Source organism: Oncorhynchus mykiss, chromosome 15, assembly GCF_057628025.1.
Source record: "Oncorhynchus mykiss isolate SJ-2025 chromosome 15, ASM5762802v1, whole genome shotgun sequence".
In the NCBI taxonomy this organism is placed as follows: domain Eukaryota; kingdom Metazoa; phylum Chordata; class Actinopteri; order Salmoniformes; family Salmonidae; genus Oncorhynchus; species Oncorhynchus mykiss.
Genome location: NC_143036.1, coordinates 61,913,375 through 61,931,293, shown reverse-complemented (window position 1 = coordinate 61,931,293; position 17,919 = coordinate 61,913,375). Strand labels below are relative to the sequence as shown.

The 17,919-nt window shown below is 45.1% G+C and overlaps 1 protein-coding gene across 1 annotated transcript in view; it reads right to left on the bottom strand.

The window, feature by feature from the left end:
* Window positions 1-17,919, bottom strand: part of LOC110490440 (FYVE, RhoGEF and PH domain-containing protein 6) — a 28,362-nt gene that overhangs the window by 8,738 nt on the left and 1,705 nt on the right. The window contains exons 2-8 of the mRNA XM_036944821.2: window positions 10,682-12,995; window positions 8,016-8,133; window positions 5,153-5,220; window positions 4,983-5,013; window positions 2,011-2,162; window positions 1,702-1,858; window positions 1,406-1,493 (exon numbers count right to left, since the gene is read on the bottom strand). Of these exons, the coding sequence (XP_036800716.2) occupies window positions 1,406-1,493; window positions 1,702-1,858; window positions 2,011-2,162; window positions 4,983-5,013; window positions 5,153-5,220; window positions 8,016-8,133; window positions 10,682-12,995 (2,928 nt within the window). The remainder of the gene's footprint in view (window positions 1-1,405; window positions 1,494-1,701; window positions 1,859-2,010; window positions 2,163-4,982; window positions 5,014-5,152; window positions 5,221-8,015; window positions 8,134-10,681; window positions 12,996-17,919) is intronic.

Sequence of the window (17,919 nt, the reverse complement as noted above, 5' to 3'; positions counted from 1 at the left end):
TATATGCGTCGCGGAAGTTAGAATAACAATGATCCAGGGTTTTACCAGCCCGGGTCGCACATTCAATATGCTGATAAAATTTAGGGAGTCTTGTTTTCAGATTAGCCTTGTTAAAATCCCCAGCTACAATAAATGCAGCCTCAGGATATGTGGTTTCCAGTTTACATAGAGTCAAATGAAGTTCTTTCAGGGCCGTCGATGTGTCTGCCTGGGGTGGGATAAACACGACTGTGATTATGATCGAAGAGAATTCTCTTGGTAGATAATGCGATCGGCATTTGATTGTGAGGAATTGTAGGTCAGGTGAACAAAAGGACTTCCGAGTTCCTGTATGTTGTTATGATCGCACCACATCTCGTTAATCATAAGGCATACACCCCCGCCCTTCTTCTCCACAGAGAGATGTTTGTTTCTGTCGGTGCGATGCGTGAAGAAGCCAGGTGGCTGTACCGACTCTGATAATGTATCCCGAGTGAGCCATGTTTCCGTGAAACAGAGAATGTTACAATCTCTGTCTCTCTGGAAGGCAACCCTTGCTCGGATTTAGTCTACCTTGTTGTCAAGAGACTGGACATTGGGGAGTAGTATGCTCGGGAGCGGTGCGTGATGTGCCCGTCTACGGAGCCTGACCAGAAGACCGCTCCGTCTGCCATTCTGCGGCGCCGTTGTTTTGGGTCGCCGGCTGGGATCCGATCCATTGTCCTGGGTGGTGGACCAAACAGAGGATCCGCTTCGGGAAAGTCGTATTCCTGGTCGTAATGTTGATGAGTTGACGTTTTCTTGATCAAATAATATGGAAAACAACCACTTTTTATGCAGTACTAGTTTACCATCCTTACAAACCACTTAATCTAAATGTACATGACTGTATTGTACATAGGCTGGTCATCTAGGTTTGTACCTATAGACTTTCTATCAGCATGAAGAAAAACAATGGACAATACAGTAATTGAGTACATTGAGACATCAAGTGGTTTGTGATGAGGTGATGATGTGGCTCAGTTTGTAGAGCAAGGCACTTACATTGCCAGGATTGTGTGTTCGATTGAAAATGTATGAGCTCACTACTGTAAGTTGCTCTGGATAAGAACGTCTACTAAAATAGAAAAGGAATGAATCGACCATTTCAGTTTTCACATAGAAATAAGTTGCATTTGCAAAGTTTTTTTTTTTTATATTCCAGAAGTATTATCATACTAACTGTTTTGTACAGATAATTATCAGACTCAAGTTACAAATGTTGGTAAACAGTCAAATACATAAAGTAAAAAACATTTAAATCACAGTGCACTGGGCCTTTCCTAGTCCTGTATTAGCAGACCGATATAGACTCTTCAGCACAGCACCCCCTCCCTGCATATATCCAGTAACCCCCCCCCCCCCATCTGTGTGTATGTGTGTGTACCTGTGAGCAGAAGCTGATACTGGGGGATTCTCTGTACAGGTTTCAGCAGGTAGTGTTTCAGAGCCAGGCTGGCACATCTAGGACTCATCTGGGACAGAGTACAGGAGAATTGTCACACACATTTGCATACAGTATTAACAGTATACATACTCAAATCTAGCTCCACGTCCTTGGCGCCAATGTAGTCTTCAGACTATGTCTGGCTTGTTACATCTAAACACCCACGTATTTTACCACTCTATCATCAACTATGCGGATAGGAACTTCCTATGACACACACACACACAGCTGTTTACCTCAAACTCCCGGACCACAGCGGCGAAGCCAGGGTTTTTCCTACACTGTTCATCCAGCATAGCCACGTTGTTGTCAAACTGACGGATGTAGGTGGAGTACATCTTCAGGTACGGCCCCTTCTGAACAAAGATGTCTGCCAGCCTCTGGTGGTCCCCCCTACACAGCAGAGAGAGAGGTGAGAGGGGCAGGGAGAAGAGAGGCGGAGGGAGGGAGATGGTCATTGTGGTCTGAGTTCAGCTGTCCACAGCTTGGCATGGTCAATTGAGGTTTGTATCTCTGGTGCTGATAATGATGGTGAGGGTGCGTACCAGTGGGCCACTCTCTCCTCTAGCTCCCGGAGCAGGTCTCGGTTGAGCTGGTATAGTTGAGGCAGGTAGTAGAGGATCTGGGTTAGAATACGCTCTTCAACCACCGGCTTACCATTCTGACGCGTCGCCTTGGCAACTGCGTCCCGGAAATCCTGCAGGTAGCGAGGGGGTTAATGTCAAAAGACGAATGAAGGGAACTGACACAGCGACAACAGAGTGGTGGGAGACTAATTAACACAAACACACAGCTGCAGGGCAGAGAGACGTTACACAGTACAGCACAGGAACACCTGGTTATCACCTCATAAACATGAGTCCCTCTGCATCATACACACACACAACTGAGTCAGCACTCTCACACTGCCCAGTGAGCCAACACACACATCCAGGTGGAAGGAAGTGGTGAGACAACCAGGGCATGGTCCCAATGTCCTGGTGAACACTGTCACACAACCACAGCCCCACACCCACAATAAAACACACACAGCTGCAGTGTGAAGGACCGAAACATGTAGAGTTGAAGTCGGAAGTGTACATACAGTTAGGTTGGAGTCATTAAAACTCGTTTTTCAACCACACAACAAATTTCTTGTTAACAAATCGGTTAGGACATCTACTTTGTGCATGACAAGTAATTTTTCCAACAATTGTTTACAGACAGATTATTTAACTTAAAATTCACTGCATCACAATTCCAGTGGGTCAGAAGTTTACATACACTAAGTTGACTGTGCCTTTAAACAGCTTGGTTAATACCAGAAAATAATGTCATGGCTTTAGAAGATTCTGATAGGCTAATTGACATCATTTGAGTCAATTGGAGGTGTACCTGTGGATGTATTTCAAGGCCTACCTTCAAACTCAGTGCCTCTTTGCTTGACATCATGGGAAAATCAAAAGAAATCAGCCAAGACCTTAGAAAAAAATGTGTAAACCTCCACAAGTCTGGTTCATCCTTGGGAGCAATTTCCAAACGCCTGAATGTACCACGTTCATCTGTACAAACACCATGGGACTAAGCAGCCGTCATACCGCTCAGGAAGGAAACTAGTTCCATCTCCTAGAGATGAACGTACTTTGGTGCGAAAAGTGCAAATCAAACCTAGAACAACAGCAAAGGACCTTGTGAAGATTCTGGAGGAAACCGGTACAAAAGTATCTATATCCACAATACAACGAGTCCTATATTGACATAACCTGAAAGGCTGCTCAGCAAGTAAGAAGCCACTGCTCCAAAACGCCATAAAAAAAGCTGACTACGGTTTGCAACTGCACATGGGGACAAAGATCGTAATTTTGGGAGAAATGTCCTCTGGTCTGATGAAACAAAAATATAAATGTTTGGCCATACTGACCATCATTATGTTTGGAGGAAAAAGGGGAAGGCTTGCAAGCTGAAGAACCCCATCCCAACTGTGAAGCCCGGGGGTGGCAGCATCATGTTGTGGGGGTTAATAAATAAAGTGGTGATCCTAACTGACCTAAGACAGGGAATTTTTACTAGGATTAAATGTCAGGAATTGTGAAAAACTGAGTTTAAATGTATTTGGCTAAGGTGTATGTAAACTTCCGACTTCAACTGTATCTCTAGAAAACATGTCAAAAGTCAAGTCAAAATATAATGCAACACATTATTGTACACAACATATCAAATGAGAACCATCCTATAGGGTATAAGGGAGGTCTTAATTGTGAAACCAAAACACACACACACACACACACACACACAGGATTAGCCGAGGCATTTCTATGTCTGGGGGTCTTCCACCCACTCACTCACTGCAGGAAGCAGCTGTTCTGTGGCCAGGGGCAGCCATGGAGACTGAAGAATGTGATTTGACCTCTTTCTTTAAGTCTCCCTCTCCCCCTCTTTCATCTCTCTTTCCCTCTCCGTCTCTCTCATGCCCCATATTCAAAATTAGTCCCATAGTGGGTCCTGTTTAAGGCAGTGTGTGTGTGTGTGTGTGTGTGTGTGTGTGTGTGTGTGTGTGTGTGTGTGTGTGTGTGTGTGTGTGTGTGTGTGTGTGTGTACCTGCAATTCCCCTTTCGGGCAGTCTGAAAGCCACTCCCAAGAGGAAATCTAATGTCGACCCTGTGGCCGTCTAAGACAAATTGTGGGTTTAGAGAGATTTTAGAGACAAGGCTATGTGAGACAAATTTGTATTTTTTTATTTTACCTTTATTTAATTAGGCAAGTCAGTTAAGGAACAAATGCTTATTTTCAATGACGGCCTAGGAACAGTGGGTTAACTGCCTTGTTCTGGATTAAAGCATTTAAAGCATTTTTCCTTTAAATAAATAAAATATTGAAATCCAACACACAGTCTATCTTCCGCTGCAAAATCAAATCCTTTTTAAGAGCCCAGGACAGTTTGACCTGGCTGGTACAGCCCTCCGCCTCTCTTCAGCCTGACACAGCCCAGCCCTGCCCAGTAGACCAGACCAGTACAGTAATCACCACAACACTACCACCGTGAGTTAACAACACTCATCAGAGATCCCACACACACCTGTCACCTCCCCCTGAGACCAACATCAAAGCACCCAGCTCTGTCGTCACGGTTACATGCTCCACTTTTCACCCAAACAGGCACAGAGCAGGGACGTTATTCCACCCACCAGGCAGGAGCAGTGAGCTAGCTAGCCGGTAATTAAATATAATGAAACAACTCTAGCCTATGTTTCCACTCTATAAAGCCACCACTTGAAAGTTGAAACTTGCAACACATGCTTGACTCCTTAGCTTCCTTTATGATTTAGAAAATGTGAGTCTAAGTGTTTATCACTGATCCTGCTAAGTGTAACAGGAACAACAACAACAACAGTTCTACCAGAGACAACTGCCTCAGGGGCTGGGGAGAAAGGCAACACGGCTCAGCTAGTCGAAGGCTTGCTGAGTAACACCATTGAACACACAGATAACACGCAGATATGGTGCTCATCAAAAGCCCAGAGGCTTAAGTGATACTTACTATGTGAAGAAGCTTCAGGACGTCCACAAACCTGAAGGGAGAGGAGATGGGTGTAAAACATTATATATGACAAAAAAAGACAGCCAGCGCAAAAAAAAAGGAAAGATTCTGTGGTATATTCTCATGATAAAGTCATTGATTGCGTGTGTGTGTGTGTCTCGGGTACTCACACTTTCTCAGAGCTCATGATCTCCTGGGCGATATGCACCACCTTTTTCCTCTTCACCTCATCCTCCTGCTGGAACGACAGACAGAAAGACAGACAGAGAAAAGCACAGCATTCAGTCCATGTAGTGTAAAAAGCTGGCTAACCATATTCTAAACGGTACAGACATACTTCCACTTACAAGGTCACTGCAGCCCACCATCTGACTGTCCTGCTATAGTATGCATAGGCACAATAATCTGTCCATTTGCTGTTTCTAAACAGACACTCAACAGAGATTATGTCCGAAAGCAGAGGTGCCGTTTCACACGTCTCTTTCCCTCACTACTCTCTATCCACGTCAGCTTTCTTCTCTCCCCTCTGCACTCTCCCTCCCTCACTCTCTCTCCCCCTTTCAGTCTGATAGTGAGTGGTCTGGGCTGGAAATGGGGTGGTCTTAATTTGGACAGTGGCCTTGCCCTTGCGTGACTGAAGGGGCCTCCTGCTCCTAATTGTGTGTGTGTGTGTGTGTGTGTGTGTGTGTGTGTGTGTGTGTGTGTGTGTGTGTGTGTGTGCTTGTGTTTTTGTCTGTTACAAACACAGGCTTTTAGAGCAGGGGTTCTTAAACTTTTTCAGCCTGGGACCCAGTGTTTTCCTGGGACCCAAGCTTAGGAAAATATGCAACTATACGTAAATATCGGTACATTTCATTGCCCTTATGCCAAAGAAAAATGCAATATAGACCATAACAAATAACAATACCCATAAATCTTTTCATGTTTATTTTTCCCCATTAAAAACACTCTTACATATCTGTCTAGGTTGGAACTATTGTGGTTAAAATACAATAAATTATTGGATTCTGAACTGGAATAAACAGATTGATCACACACACACAGGCTTTTTGATCGTGCAAACCTCTGCAACAGTACAGATTTTTTTTTTAAAATCAAGCCTACTGTACATCTTACTGTATAAATTATTGTTGATAGAGAGTCTAGGTTGAAACTGCTGCTGTTAAAAATGCATATATTTTTATTCTGAACTGGAATAAACTGATCACATCACACAGATGTAGACCAGAAAATACACACACACAGTCCTAATGAGAGGTGTGTGGCTGGTTGAAGTTTTCAACAAGCAGGTCTATTCTGGACTCTGCTTTAGACAGTGCAACACTGAAGTCATGCTCAGCATTAACACTGTGTCTGTACTTGAGAACCCTGACTTGCATAGGTATGTAGTGCCAAACTGGATCTGAACATCTACTGCTTTCTCAGTCAGGCAGGAGACCACTTCCTGCTGCAGATGAGCAACCCAGAACTGTGAGTGTTTGCCCCACAAAAATAATCTTTCTTCAAACAGTTTATTCCAGTTCAGAATAAAAAGTATTACTTGTAACAGCAACAGTTCCAACCTAGACTTGTTTTCAACAATAATTTATACAGTAAAATGTACAGTAGGCCTGCATTTTTCATCTTCATCTGTACTGTTTCTTAGGGTTGCACTCTCAGTAGCTAGTTAGCAGGCTTTGGCTAACATTAGCTACTAGCTGGTTAACTTTACAAGGCCAGGGGATTGTTTGAAAGATAAACTCACATATACTACTATGAGAGATAGTACTCCCTTATTTCTGCTTATTATAACCTGTTATTAAATGACAACAATGCCTTGTTAGTTGACTTACTTTTCCACTGTCGAAGCACTGTTTCCCGAAGCAACTCCCTGGGTTTACTGTCATACTGTGGATGTTTGGTCAGGACGTGTCATTTGATTCATTTGTGAGTTTTGTGAGGCTCATTACTAAACACTTCCCCACACAAAACACAGTGTGCGTGCTCCTCGTTATTTCTTAAAGTTTGTATGAAAGAGACAAAGTCATCGCTGTATATGCGTTTCATGACGATTGAGCTCAGTCAGAACATGTGGCTAGCATGAGTCCATTTCATGACGATTGAGCTCAGTCAGAACATGTGGCTAGCATGAGTCCATTTCATGACGATTGAGCTCAGTCAGAACATGTGGCTAGCATGAGTCCATTTCATGACGATTGAGCTCAGTCAGAACATGTGGCTAGCATGAGTCCATTTCATGACGATTGAGCTCAGTCAGAACATGTGGCTAGCATGAGTCCATTTCATGACGATTGAGCTCAGTCAGAACATGTGGCTAGCATGAGTCCATTTCATGAAGATTGAGCTCAGTCAGAACATGTGGCTTCAAGAAAACTGCAGAAAAAATATCTGGTAAACCGCAAAGAACACGGGCATCCCCCTCTACCTCGCGCACTGAACCGAGAGAGCAGTTGAACTTGGCCAAATCAATTCCAGTAATTAATGCAACAAGTCGCGACCCACAATTTACAGGTACGCGACCCCATACTTTAAGAAACGCTGCTTCAGAGTATCATGCATAGGGTCAGACAGGAGTTTCAGAGTTATTCCTGCCCGATAAACCCTCTATGTCTGACCCCAGCTCCATCACACGCAGGCAGTGTGATATCCCCGCCTGCCTTTCTTTCCTTCATAGAGCCCTGTGCCCAGCACCCATTTTGGCTCCATGACGCCTGTCCGATGGTGTCCTTATCACTCGTGTTATGCCTGCCAATATCCTTCCTGTTATACCACCTGTCATCACTGTCATTACTCTGGCTCAGTAAGATCCCGTCTGTTATCACTCACGCCTCACTGCATGGCCATAGGACCTACCAGAGCAAACACATCTAAAGAGCCCTACCGTAACCTTATTGACAAGGCCGCCACATCCACTGTCTATCTGTGTGTGTGTGCGTACCAGCGTGTCCTCCTGAGCCAGTGTTGCAGATTGTGTGACCATCCCCAGTTAATAACAACCCCATAAGGATGTGTGTGTGTATTAAAGATAGCTACCTGTCTGTCTTCTTCTGATAGCTCCAGGTGCTCCTTGCTGGAGGTGGAGCTGTTGTCATCCTCGTCAGAGCTGTGGACTTCCTCCTCAGAGTGAGCATCGTCCAATCCATGCCAGCCTCTGCAGGCAAAACAGGAAGGTCACCGTATTATCCTCATGGTTATCAGCCAGAGTGTGTGTGCACTTACACATACAGTATATCCATGCAAGCATACCACGTACACACACTTCTGAATGGCCTTTTGAACGTTTTATGGAAACAGTAATTGGCACAATGTCTCTATAGCCATGGGACTCAGATGATCACCAGCCTGAAACACGGATGTCAATACTTTGTCCACAGCTGTACTCGGGTAAACATAGTTTCCATGAAGACTCCACAGACAGCCTGTCTGCTGGCAGCAGGGCACCAGTCTGCTCTTCAGTCAGCTGATACAGGTCTGTCTGCTGAGTGGCACAAGTAGCAACATGTGTTTGTGCCACTAATGTTTTCATCTTGGCTTCACAGCCTTTCCAGGAGATATTATCACCGCTGGATTTTGAACTCAGGGTTGGACTCAGGGTAGCCTAGTGGTTAGAGCGTTGGACTAGTAACCGAAAGGTTGCAAGTTTGAATCACCGAGCTGACAAGGTACAAATCTGTCGTTCTGCCCCTGAACAGGCAGTTAACCCACTGTTCCTAGGCCGTCATTGAAAATAAGAATTTGTTCTTAACTGACTTGCCTAGTAAAATAAAGGTAAAATAAGATACTGTCACTCTCTTTATTTTGACTACTTCTTTCCCCCTCCTCTTTCCCTCTATACCCTATTTCTCTTCCCTACCCCCCATCTTTCTCTCTTTTCTCCCATTCTTTCACTCTCTCTTTCTCTTCCTCTCTCCCTCCATAGACAGGACTTCCTGCACACTGGGTCAGGCACAGAGTGCCTCTTGTTTACTGCCTGAGGCTAGTTACATAAACGGAACAGGCTCAGATGCTTGGGAAACACTACAGATTCACGACACACATACACACTCTTTCAAACAACCACAACGGCATACACATACACACATACATGCATGCAAGCACGCACACACACACACACACACAAGCACGCATAAATGCAAGCAGCTTTCAAACGATGAAACATAAAATCACACAGTGAACGATAAACACTAATATTATCCAACTGGAGTACCAGATCTGGGCAGCTAGATATATGTGGAACTGTTGCATATTGCTCTTTACTGCTGAACTCTTTGAGTCTAATATTTCCCTTCACCTGCCCGTCTTTCTACCTGTCCTGTAATCTGACTGACCGCCTTTATCTCATGGCCTCAGAGTGGCTTAGCAAAATACTGCTCTGAGCACGCACGTGCACTGCACACACACAACTGCACCCACACAACTGCCTTTTGATATATGAGGTAAACACACACACACACACACAAGAACACTTGAATGAGGATGTGATTACAGTGAGTTGGGAGGCCTGACTCTTGTTAGCAAGGACCGTGTCCAGTCCATTCACCCATCCACACACGCAAATATTTTTGTGTCCAATACAGTAGCAAAATATTAAATTACGCTGAGTCAATCGAAAAGCGGTTTACTGGGAATAGGAGAGAGAGCGAGAAACTGAAAGAGAGATGGGAGAGAGATGGCAGAGAGAGAGGGAACGGGAGAGATATGGGAGAGGAACAAGAAGAGATGAGAAAAGCGAGAGCCAGAGAGTGGGAGGGAGGGAGAAGGAGAGAGAGGCTGGTGGTTGCTGGAGGTTTGTTTTCCCTGTTCAGAGTGCAGTGTGGCATTTCTGCGATTTTCAGACATTTCCTGCCCTGGCCACTGAAAATAACCCACAGGAAAACGGCCCAACCTGTTGCGCATCAATGCTCTATTCACAGCCTGGAGAGCTAACACTGAAGCTAACTCTCACACTCGTACAAGCACAGCCTGCTAATTCTAACTCTCACACAAACACAGCATGTTGGTCTACATTGTAAGTACTATGTAATAATGGGTATAGTACACACAATGTACCTGACATGGTCTTACCACCATGTAAATGCATAGTTTAGCACCAAAGTGGGACCAAGACTGCAAAGTGAAAACTAACTCTCACACAAGCACAACCGGTGCTAAAAACACTGGCCTAAATACTAAAATACTTTCTGTCTCACTGTGACACAGTACACACACACACACACACACACACACACACACACACAAATAGAAACCACTAAACACAGTACACACACCCATGGCATTGTTCTAGGCTCAAAATCAAAACATTTACTGTAAATTGCTCGAGTCTCTCTTTCCAGGATATCGAATTCATGAAGCATTAAAGCTCATTAAAAGTGACACATCTATGACTGTCGTGGTACATTAACACTACGGTAACAATAATTAGCATGGTGTAATAACCAAGTTATTTACTGTAGGCAACTAATGATCAAAGGATTATGATCAGCTCTGTAACTCTGGATTCGTTGAAACCTAAGTCGCCCATGACACACGAGAGGCACGATGCAATCAGACAACAAAATGACACACACTCCGTTGAAACCTGACCCAGACCCTTTGTGTGTGTAGACAGAGGAAGAAAGAATTCACACTCACACGCACAGTCGCACACACACACCACACACACGCGCACAAACACACACACTGTGACACACATGCTGTACCTCTCATAGTCAATGGAATGGGGTCGCTTAAAGTCGCAGTGGCTCTCGTATGGATCCTGCACCTCATAGACGTCTGAGTCACTGTGTCTGTGTGTGCTTGGGTCCAGACTGTGTGTGAGTGGCCAGCCCAGCCGTGCGCTGAGGAAAGGCAGGTTCATGTACTCCGGTATCTCCTCATACAGAGGAACGTTCTCATACTCTACCGACCCCTCTCCATCCCTGCCAGACACCCCCACGTTGCCGTCGGACTGGTCCACCGTCCCTGTCCCCCCGCCCGGCTCCACGCTGGTACAATCCAGAGACTGGCCGCTTCTGGCCAGTAACCGTGGCAACATCCTGACAGACAACCGCAGCTCCAGAAGCTTCCGGAAGGAAAGGCTCCTCTTGGTGCCGTCGGCGCGGGCCAGCAGGTCAGCCGAGGAGAAGGACTGTGCCCTCTGTTTTCCCCCCAGCAGAGCTGCTTTCCCCTGGGGGGGCCCTCGGCTGCTGCCGCCACTGCTGTGTCTGGAAGAGCTCTGCCTGCTGAAGAAGGGCCTTGGGAAGCGCCAGGCTGGTTTCTCCTGTGGGGTGGCAGGCAGCTCCCTCATGGGGGTGTTGGCGTGGTGCGGAGGGGGTGGAGGGGGGGTGATGGACGGGGGGGCACCCGCTGGCAGGCTGTGTCTCTGGGGCTTCCTGGGTGGAGCCCTGGGTGACCCCCCCTCTTCCGCCGAGCTGGCCTTCATTGTCATGCCGACGGGGTGCGGGCGGCAGCTGAGCTTGATCTGTTTGGGCAGGCTCCGGGTGATGGGGTAGCGCTCAAAGTCTCCGTACCCGTCCTCAACTTCCTCTTCCTTCTCTTCCTCTTCATCCACTCCTCCTCTTCTCTCTGAGGTTAGTGTGTTAAGCTCAGGCTGAGAGAGCAAGTCCAGAGAGTGGGAGGTGTTTCGGTTGAGGGGACAGTGGATGGCTCTGTGGAGGCGGGGGGAGAGGGACTTCTGTCTAGGTGGAGGCACAGGGTGAGGCTCCTCTTCAACTTCAGGGTCCTGGGAGGGTGAGGGACTGTCATACACTCCCTGGGTGTGTTCTTCCTTCTCTGAGGTGAGACATCTCCCCCCACTCCCCTCAGTCTCCCCCACCTCTCCCCCCTGTGAGCGGTTCTTTGTCTCTCCCTCCTGGGTGCTGGCCTCCAGGCCGTCCTGCCTTACCAGGGCTAGCTTACGGGGCTTGCGTGGCAGCGGCACGGGCAGGGGCTTACTGGGGGCAGCAGGGACTGAGAGGTCAGTGGGTAACCTGGGTATTCTGGAACACTGTGTACTGCTTTCTGCGTGGGAGGGGGTGCTGTCAGGCTCACTGTCCATCTGGGTGGGGGAGAGGGTGGGGGGTAAAACTTGTGGGGGGCTGCGGGTGGATGGAACAGTCTGAGAGGGGGTGCGGATGGGGGGGGTTGTCTGTGGGGGGGTGCGAATGGGGGAGACTTCCAGTGGGAGGATGAGGGGAGTGGGAATAGTGTCGCTCTCATTGCAGTCTATATTACAGCTGTCAGTGTATGTCTGTTCTGCATTACAAGCTTTAGTCTCAGTCTGTGTAAGTGTCTCTGCCACCTCAAGAACATTACATGACTGGTCCCCTGACCCAGTCTGATACTGCTGACCCTTCTGTCCTTTCTGGTTCCTCTGTCTCTCCTCTTTGTTCCCCTGCAGCTTCTCCTCATCCCTGCTCCCCTCTCCATCCCTCTGCCCCTCCTGTCTCTGAGGTTTGTCCTTGAGTCTGAGATGGAAGGTGTTGGTCACTCCTCCGCTCTTCTCACTGTCTCCGTTCTCTGTTTTACACGGCCGATTGGCTACCAGGGTTCCAGTGCTTTCCGTGGCATTCCCGTTTTGCCAGGAGCCGAGCGTATCGCTCCCGACCTCTGTAACATTCCCATTCCCTAGTCGTTTGCATTGGGAGCAGTCCTGGAGTCCGCAGGAGCACGTAGGAATGATGTAGTCCGAGTCGCGCAGGATGGGCTGCGACAGGATCCCGTTTCTGGAGTTGAGGAAGGAGAGGCTGTGGTCCCCAGCCCCCCGGCACTCCTGGGAAGGGGTTTGGGGTACTCTGAGTCTGGGTGGTGGGGGAGAAGCCGGGGCTGCTGGGGTGGAGGGTTTGGAGAGGCATGGTTTGGGCGCCACAACAGGTTTGGCTCTCTTTAGCACGGCAGGGGAGGGTTGGGTAAGAAGGGGGGAGGATTGGGAAGGCTGGGAGAGGAGAAGATCAGGTTTGGGGGCGATGGGAGGAGGCGAGAGCTTCACCAAGGGGGCGAGTTTGGGTTTGGGAGCCACTGGAGGCTTCTTCACACCTGTAGAGAATTAGAGGAGGAGGAAGAGTGAGGAGTAGACATTAGACAATGCTGGAGAGGGGGGCTGCTGAAAACACAACACACGTCACAGGAGGAAAAGAAAGAATTGACCCTTTAACCTTTATGGCTGTTTAAAGGCACAAACTGGAGGCAAAAAGCAAAACAGAGCGCATTCCACTGCCCTGCTGTAATGCATGCACTGCGCTGGATATCCCTTGAACCCCCCACCACCTCATTGACACATACCAACCAGCCAGCAGCAGCACACAGACAGCTGATGGGGGTAAGAGAGGGCAGGGCAAGGGTCAGAGAATCAACCCCTAGAGGTCAATGGGATTTTTAGCTCACTAAGTAAGGTTGGGCGCAAGTGGTCAGAAAGTGAGGAATGAAAGAACCAAATGATTTCTGTACTCATATATCCTATCATGAGCCTGACCAAAACAGTCAACTGTAGACTCTTCTGTCTGTAGAGAAAAGCTGAACAATAAAAAAAAAACTAACTATAACCTAAGCGACATCACATCTCCCTCAAATAAAACACTTTGATGGTAATGCAATTACTGTGTGAATGTGTCTCTGAGCGGGCACCAGACACGCCCGTGGCAGGGTGAGACTGCACTACATGGATAACTGGATCATGAATACAGACCTCTGCATTGAATATGAGACACTCAAAGTTTTATTGACATATACTTGCTATTTTTTTTATCTTAAAACATAATAGATAGATAATTAATTGAAGACATTTTGTCCTCACCCAGGCCTCCTTTAAGAAGCCATAGTGGTTCATCTCTAGGTGCTACCAAGTAAAAGTTGGTGTCATATGAAGCTTTACCGCTTGCTCTGTGACATGAATAGTAATTTGATTTCAAGAACACATTTCTTACATACATTTATGAATATTGCAAAATATAAACATTCATATTGAAAATATAAAATGTTTGATTTGGCACATTTTTCAACATAATATTCTCTGCTAGTTTTATACTTATGGCCCATTTTATACAGAGAAATTGGCATAGTAGGCAATGTAATCAATTGCAGCCCTCCCTTTACTTGTATCATTGCACATCTGCAAATCACAGAGGGTGACCATTTTGAATCAATTTTCACATTCACTCTATTGGTAATAATTACAAATTGGATCATAATTCTAAAAGTAGCAGAGGTCCTATTCTGGAACTTTGATAAGCAGGTAGAGCATTTTATGTTCAACAATAAATTAAAAAATGTGCCAAATCAAAAAATACATATTTTCTAAATTCATGTTTCATTTTTCTATATTTATAAATGTACAGTACAAGTCAAAAGTTTGGACACACCTCAATCAAAGGTTGTTCTTTATTTTTACTATTTTATACAATGTAGAATAATAGTGAAGACATCAAAACTATGAAATAACACACATGGAATCACATAGTAACCAAAAAAGTGTTAAACAATCTAAAAATATTTTATATTTGAGATTCTTTAAAGTAGCCACCCTTTGCCTTGATGACAGCTTTGCACACTCTTGGCATTCTCTCAACCAGCTTCATAAGGAACGCTTTTACAACAGTCTTGAAGGAGTTCCCACAGATGCTGAGCACTTGTTGGCTGCTTTATCTTCACTCTGCAGTCCAACTCATCCCAAACCATCTCAATTGGGTTGAGGTCGGGTGATTGTAGCACTCCATCACTCTCCTCGGTCAAATAGCCTTTATACAGCCAGGATGTGTGTTTTGGGTCATTGTCCTGTTGAAAAACAAATGATAGTCCCATTAAGCGCAAACCAGATGGGATGGCATATCGCTGTAGAATACTGTGGTAACCATGCTTGTTAAGTGCTTGTTAAGTGTGCCTTGAATTCTAAATTAATCACCAACAAATTTGTCACCAACAAAGAACCCCAACACCATCACACCTCCTCCTCCATGCTTCACAGTGGGAACCACACATGCGGAGATCATCCGTTCACCTACTCTGCGTCTCACAAAACATGGCGGTTGGAACAAAAAATCTCAAATTTGGACCAAAGGACCAATTTCCACAGGTCTAATGTTCATTTGCACGTGTTTCTTTGCCCAAGCAAGTCTCTTCTTCTTATCGGTGTCCTTTAGTAGTGGTTTCTTTGCAGCAATTCGACCATGAAGGCCTGATTCACACAGTCTTCTCTGAACGGTTGATGTTGAGATGTGTCTGTTACTTGAACTCTGTGAAGCATTTATTTGGTCTGCAATCTGGGGTGCAGTTAACTCTTATGAACTTATCCTCTGCAGCAGAGGTAACTCTGCATCCTCATGTTCTGTGGCGGTCCTCATGAGAGGCAGTTTCATCATAGCGCTTGATAGTTTTTGCGACTGCACTTGAAGAAACTTTCAAAGTTCTTGAAATTTTCCGGATTGACCTGTCTTAAAGTAATGATGGACTGTTTTTTCTCTTTGCTTATTTGAGCTGTTATTGCCATAATATGGACTTGGTCTTTTATCAAATAGGGCTATCTTCTGTATACCACCCCTACCTTGTCACAACACAACTGATTGGCTCAAATGCATTAACTTCTTGGTGACAGGGGGGCAGTATTGAGTAGCTTGGATGAATAAGGTGCCCAGAGTAAACTGCCTGCTACTCTGTCCCATATGCTAATATATGCATATTATTAGTAGTATTGAATAGAAACTCTGAAGTTTCTAAAACTGTTTGAATGATGTCTGTGAGTATAACAGAACTCATATGGCAGGCGAAAACCTGAGACAAATCCAACCAGAAAGTGGGAAATCTGAGGTTTGTAGTTTCATTTAAGTGATTGCCTATATGCTGTGTCTATGGGGCCAGATTGCACTTTCCAAGGCTTCCAGCAGATGTCAACAGTCTTTAGAAAGTTGTTTGAGGCTTCTATTGTGGAAGGGTGTCGAATAAGAGCTGTTTCAACAAGTGGACTAGGCTGAGGCCAATCAGTTGTTTACTGCGCGGTCACGCCATGCCTTCTTTTTCCTCTGTAATGAATACGCTATTGTCCGGTTGGAATATTATTGAAGATTTATTATAAAAAGACCCTAAGGATTGATTGTAAACATCGTTTGACATGTTTCTACAAACTGTAATGGAACTCTTTTGATTTTTCGTCTGGATTTTGCACTCGCGCATTGTGCCTTTGGAGTAGTGAACTAAACGCGCAAACAAAACTGAGGTATTTGGACATAAATATGGACGTAATCGAACAAAACAAACCTTTCTTGTGGAAGTGGGAGTCCTGGGAGTGCATTCCGACGAAGATTAGCAAAGGTAAATGAAGATTTATAATGCTATTTATGACTTTTGTTGACTCCACAATTCAAAAATCAAATCAAAATCAAATCTATTTGTCACATACACATGGTTAGCAGATGTTAATGCGAGTGTAGCGAAATGCTTGTGCTTCTAGTTCCGACAATTCAGTAATAACCAACGAGTAATCTAACCTAACAATTCCAAAACTACTACCTTATACACACAAGTGTAAAGGGATAAAGAATATGACCATAAAGATATATGAATGAGTGATGGTACAGAACGGCATAGGCAAGATGCAGTAGATGGCATCGAGTACAGTATATATATATATGAGATGAGTAATGTAGGGTATGTAAACATTATATTAAGTAGCATTGTTTAAAGTGGCTAGTGATATATTTTCCATCAATTCCCATTATTACAGTGGCTGGAGTTGAGTCAGTGTGTTGGCAGCTGCCACTCAATGTTAGTGGTGGCTGTTTAACAGTCTGATGGCCTTGAGATAGAAGCTGTTTTTCAGTCTCTCGGTCCCTGCTTTGATGCACCTGTACTGACCTCGCCTTTTGGATGATAGCGGGGTGAACAGGCAGTGGCTCGGGTGGTTGTTGTCCTTGATGATCTTTATGGCCTTCCTGTGACATCGGGTGGTGTAGGTGTCCTGAAGGGCAGGTAGTTTGCCCCCGGTGATGCGTTGTGCAGACCTCACTACCCTCTGGAGAGCCTTACGGTTGTGGGCGGAGCAGTTGCCATACCAGGCGGTATTTGGCGGGTAACTGTATGGCTTGCATTTGTGGCTGAATGCTGTTCTCAGATTATTGAATATTGTGCTTTTGTCGTAAAGCTTTTTTGAAATCTGACACAGCGGTTGCATTAAGAACAAGTTTATCTTTAATTCTATGTAAAACATTTATCTTTCATCAAAGTTTATGATGAGTATTTATGTTATTTGATGTGGCTCTCTGCAATTTCTCTGGATGTTTTGGAGGCATTTCTGAACATGGCACCAATGTAAACTGAGGTTTTTGGATATAAATATGAACTTGATTGAATAAAACATACATGTATTGTGTAACATTGAGTCCTGGGAGTGTCATCTGATGAAGATCGTCAAAGGTTAGTGATTAATTGTATCTATATTTCTGCTTTTTGTGACACCTCTCTTTGGTTGGAAAATGGCTGAATGCTTTCTGTGACTAACATAATGATATGTTCTGCTTTCGCCGAAAAGCCTTTCTGAAATCGGACACTGTGGTTGGATTAACGAGAAGTGTATCTTTAAAATGGTGGAAAATACTTGTATGGTTGAGGAATTGTAATTATGAGATTTCTGTTGTTTTGAATTTGGCACCCTGAAATTTCACTGGCTGTTGGCGAGGTGGGACGCTAGCATCATCCCGAACGATCCCAGAGAGGTTAAGAAGGATAGAAATTCCACAAATTAACTTTTAACAAGGCACACCTGTTAATTGAAATGCACTCCAGATAACTAACTACCTCATGAAGCTGGTTGAGAGAATGTGAGAGAATGCCAAGAGTGTGCAAAGCAGTCATCAAGGCAAAGGGTAGCTACTTTGAAAAATCTCAAATATAAAATATATTTAGATTTGTTTAACACTTTTTTGGTTACTACATGATTCCATATGTGTTATTTCATAGTTTTGATGTCTTCACT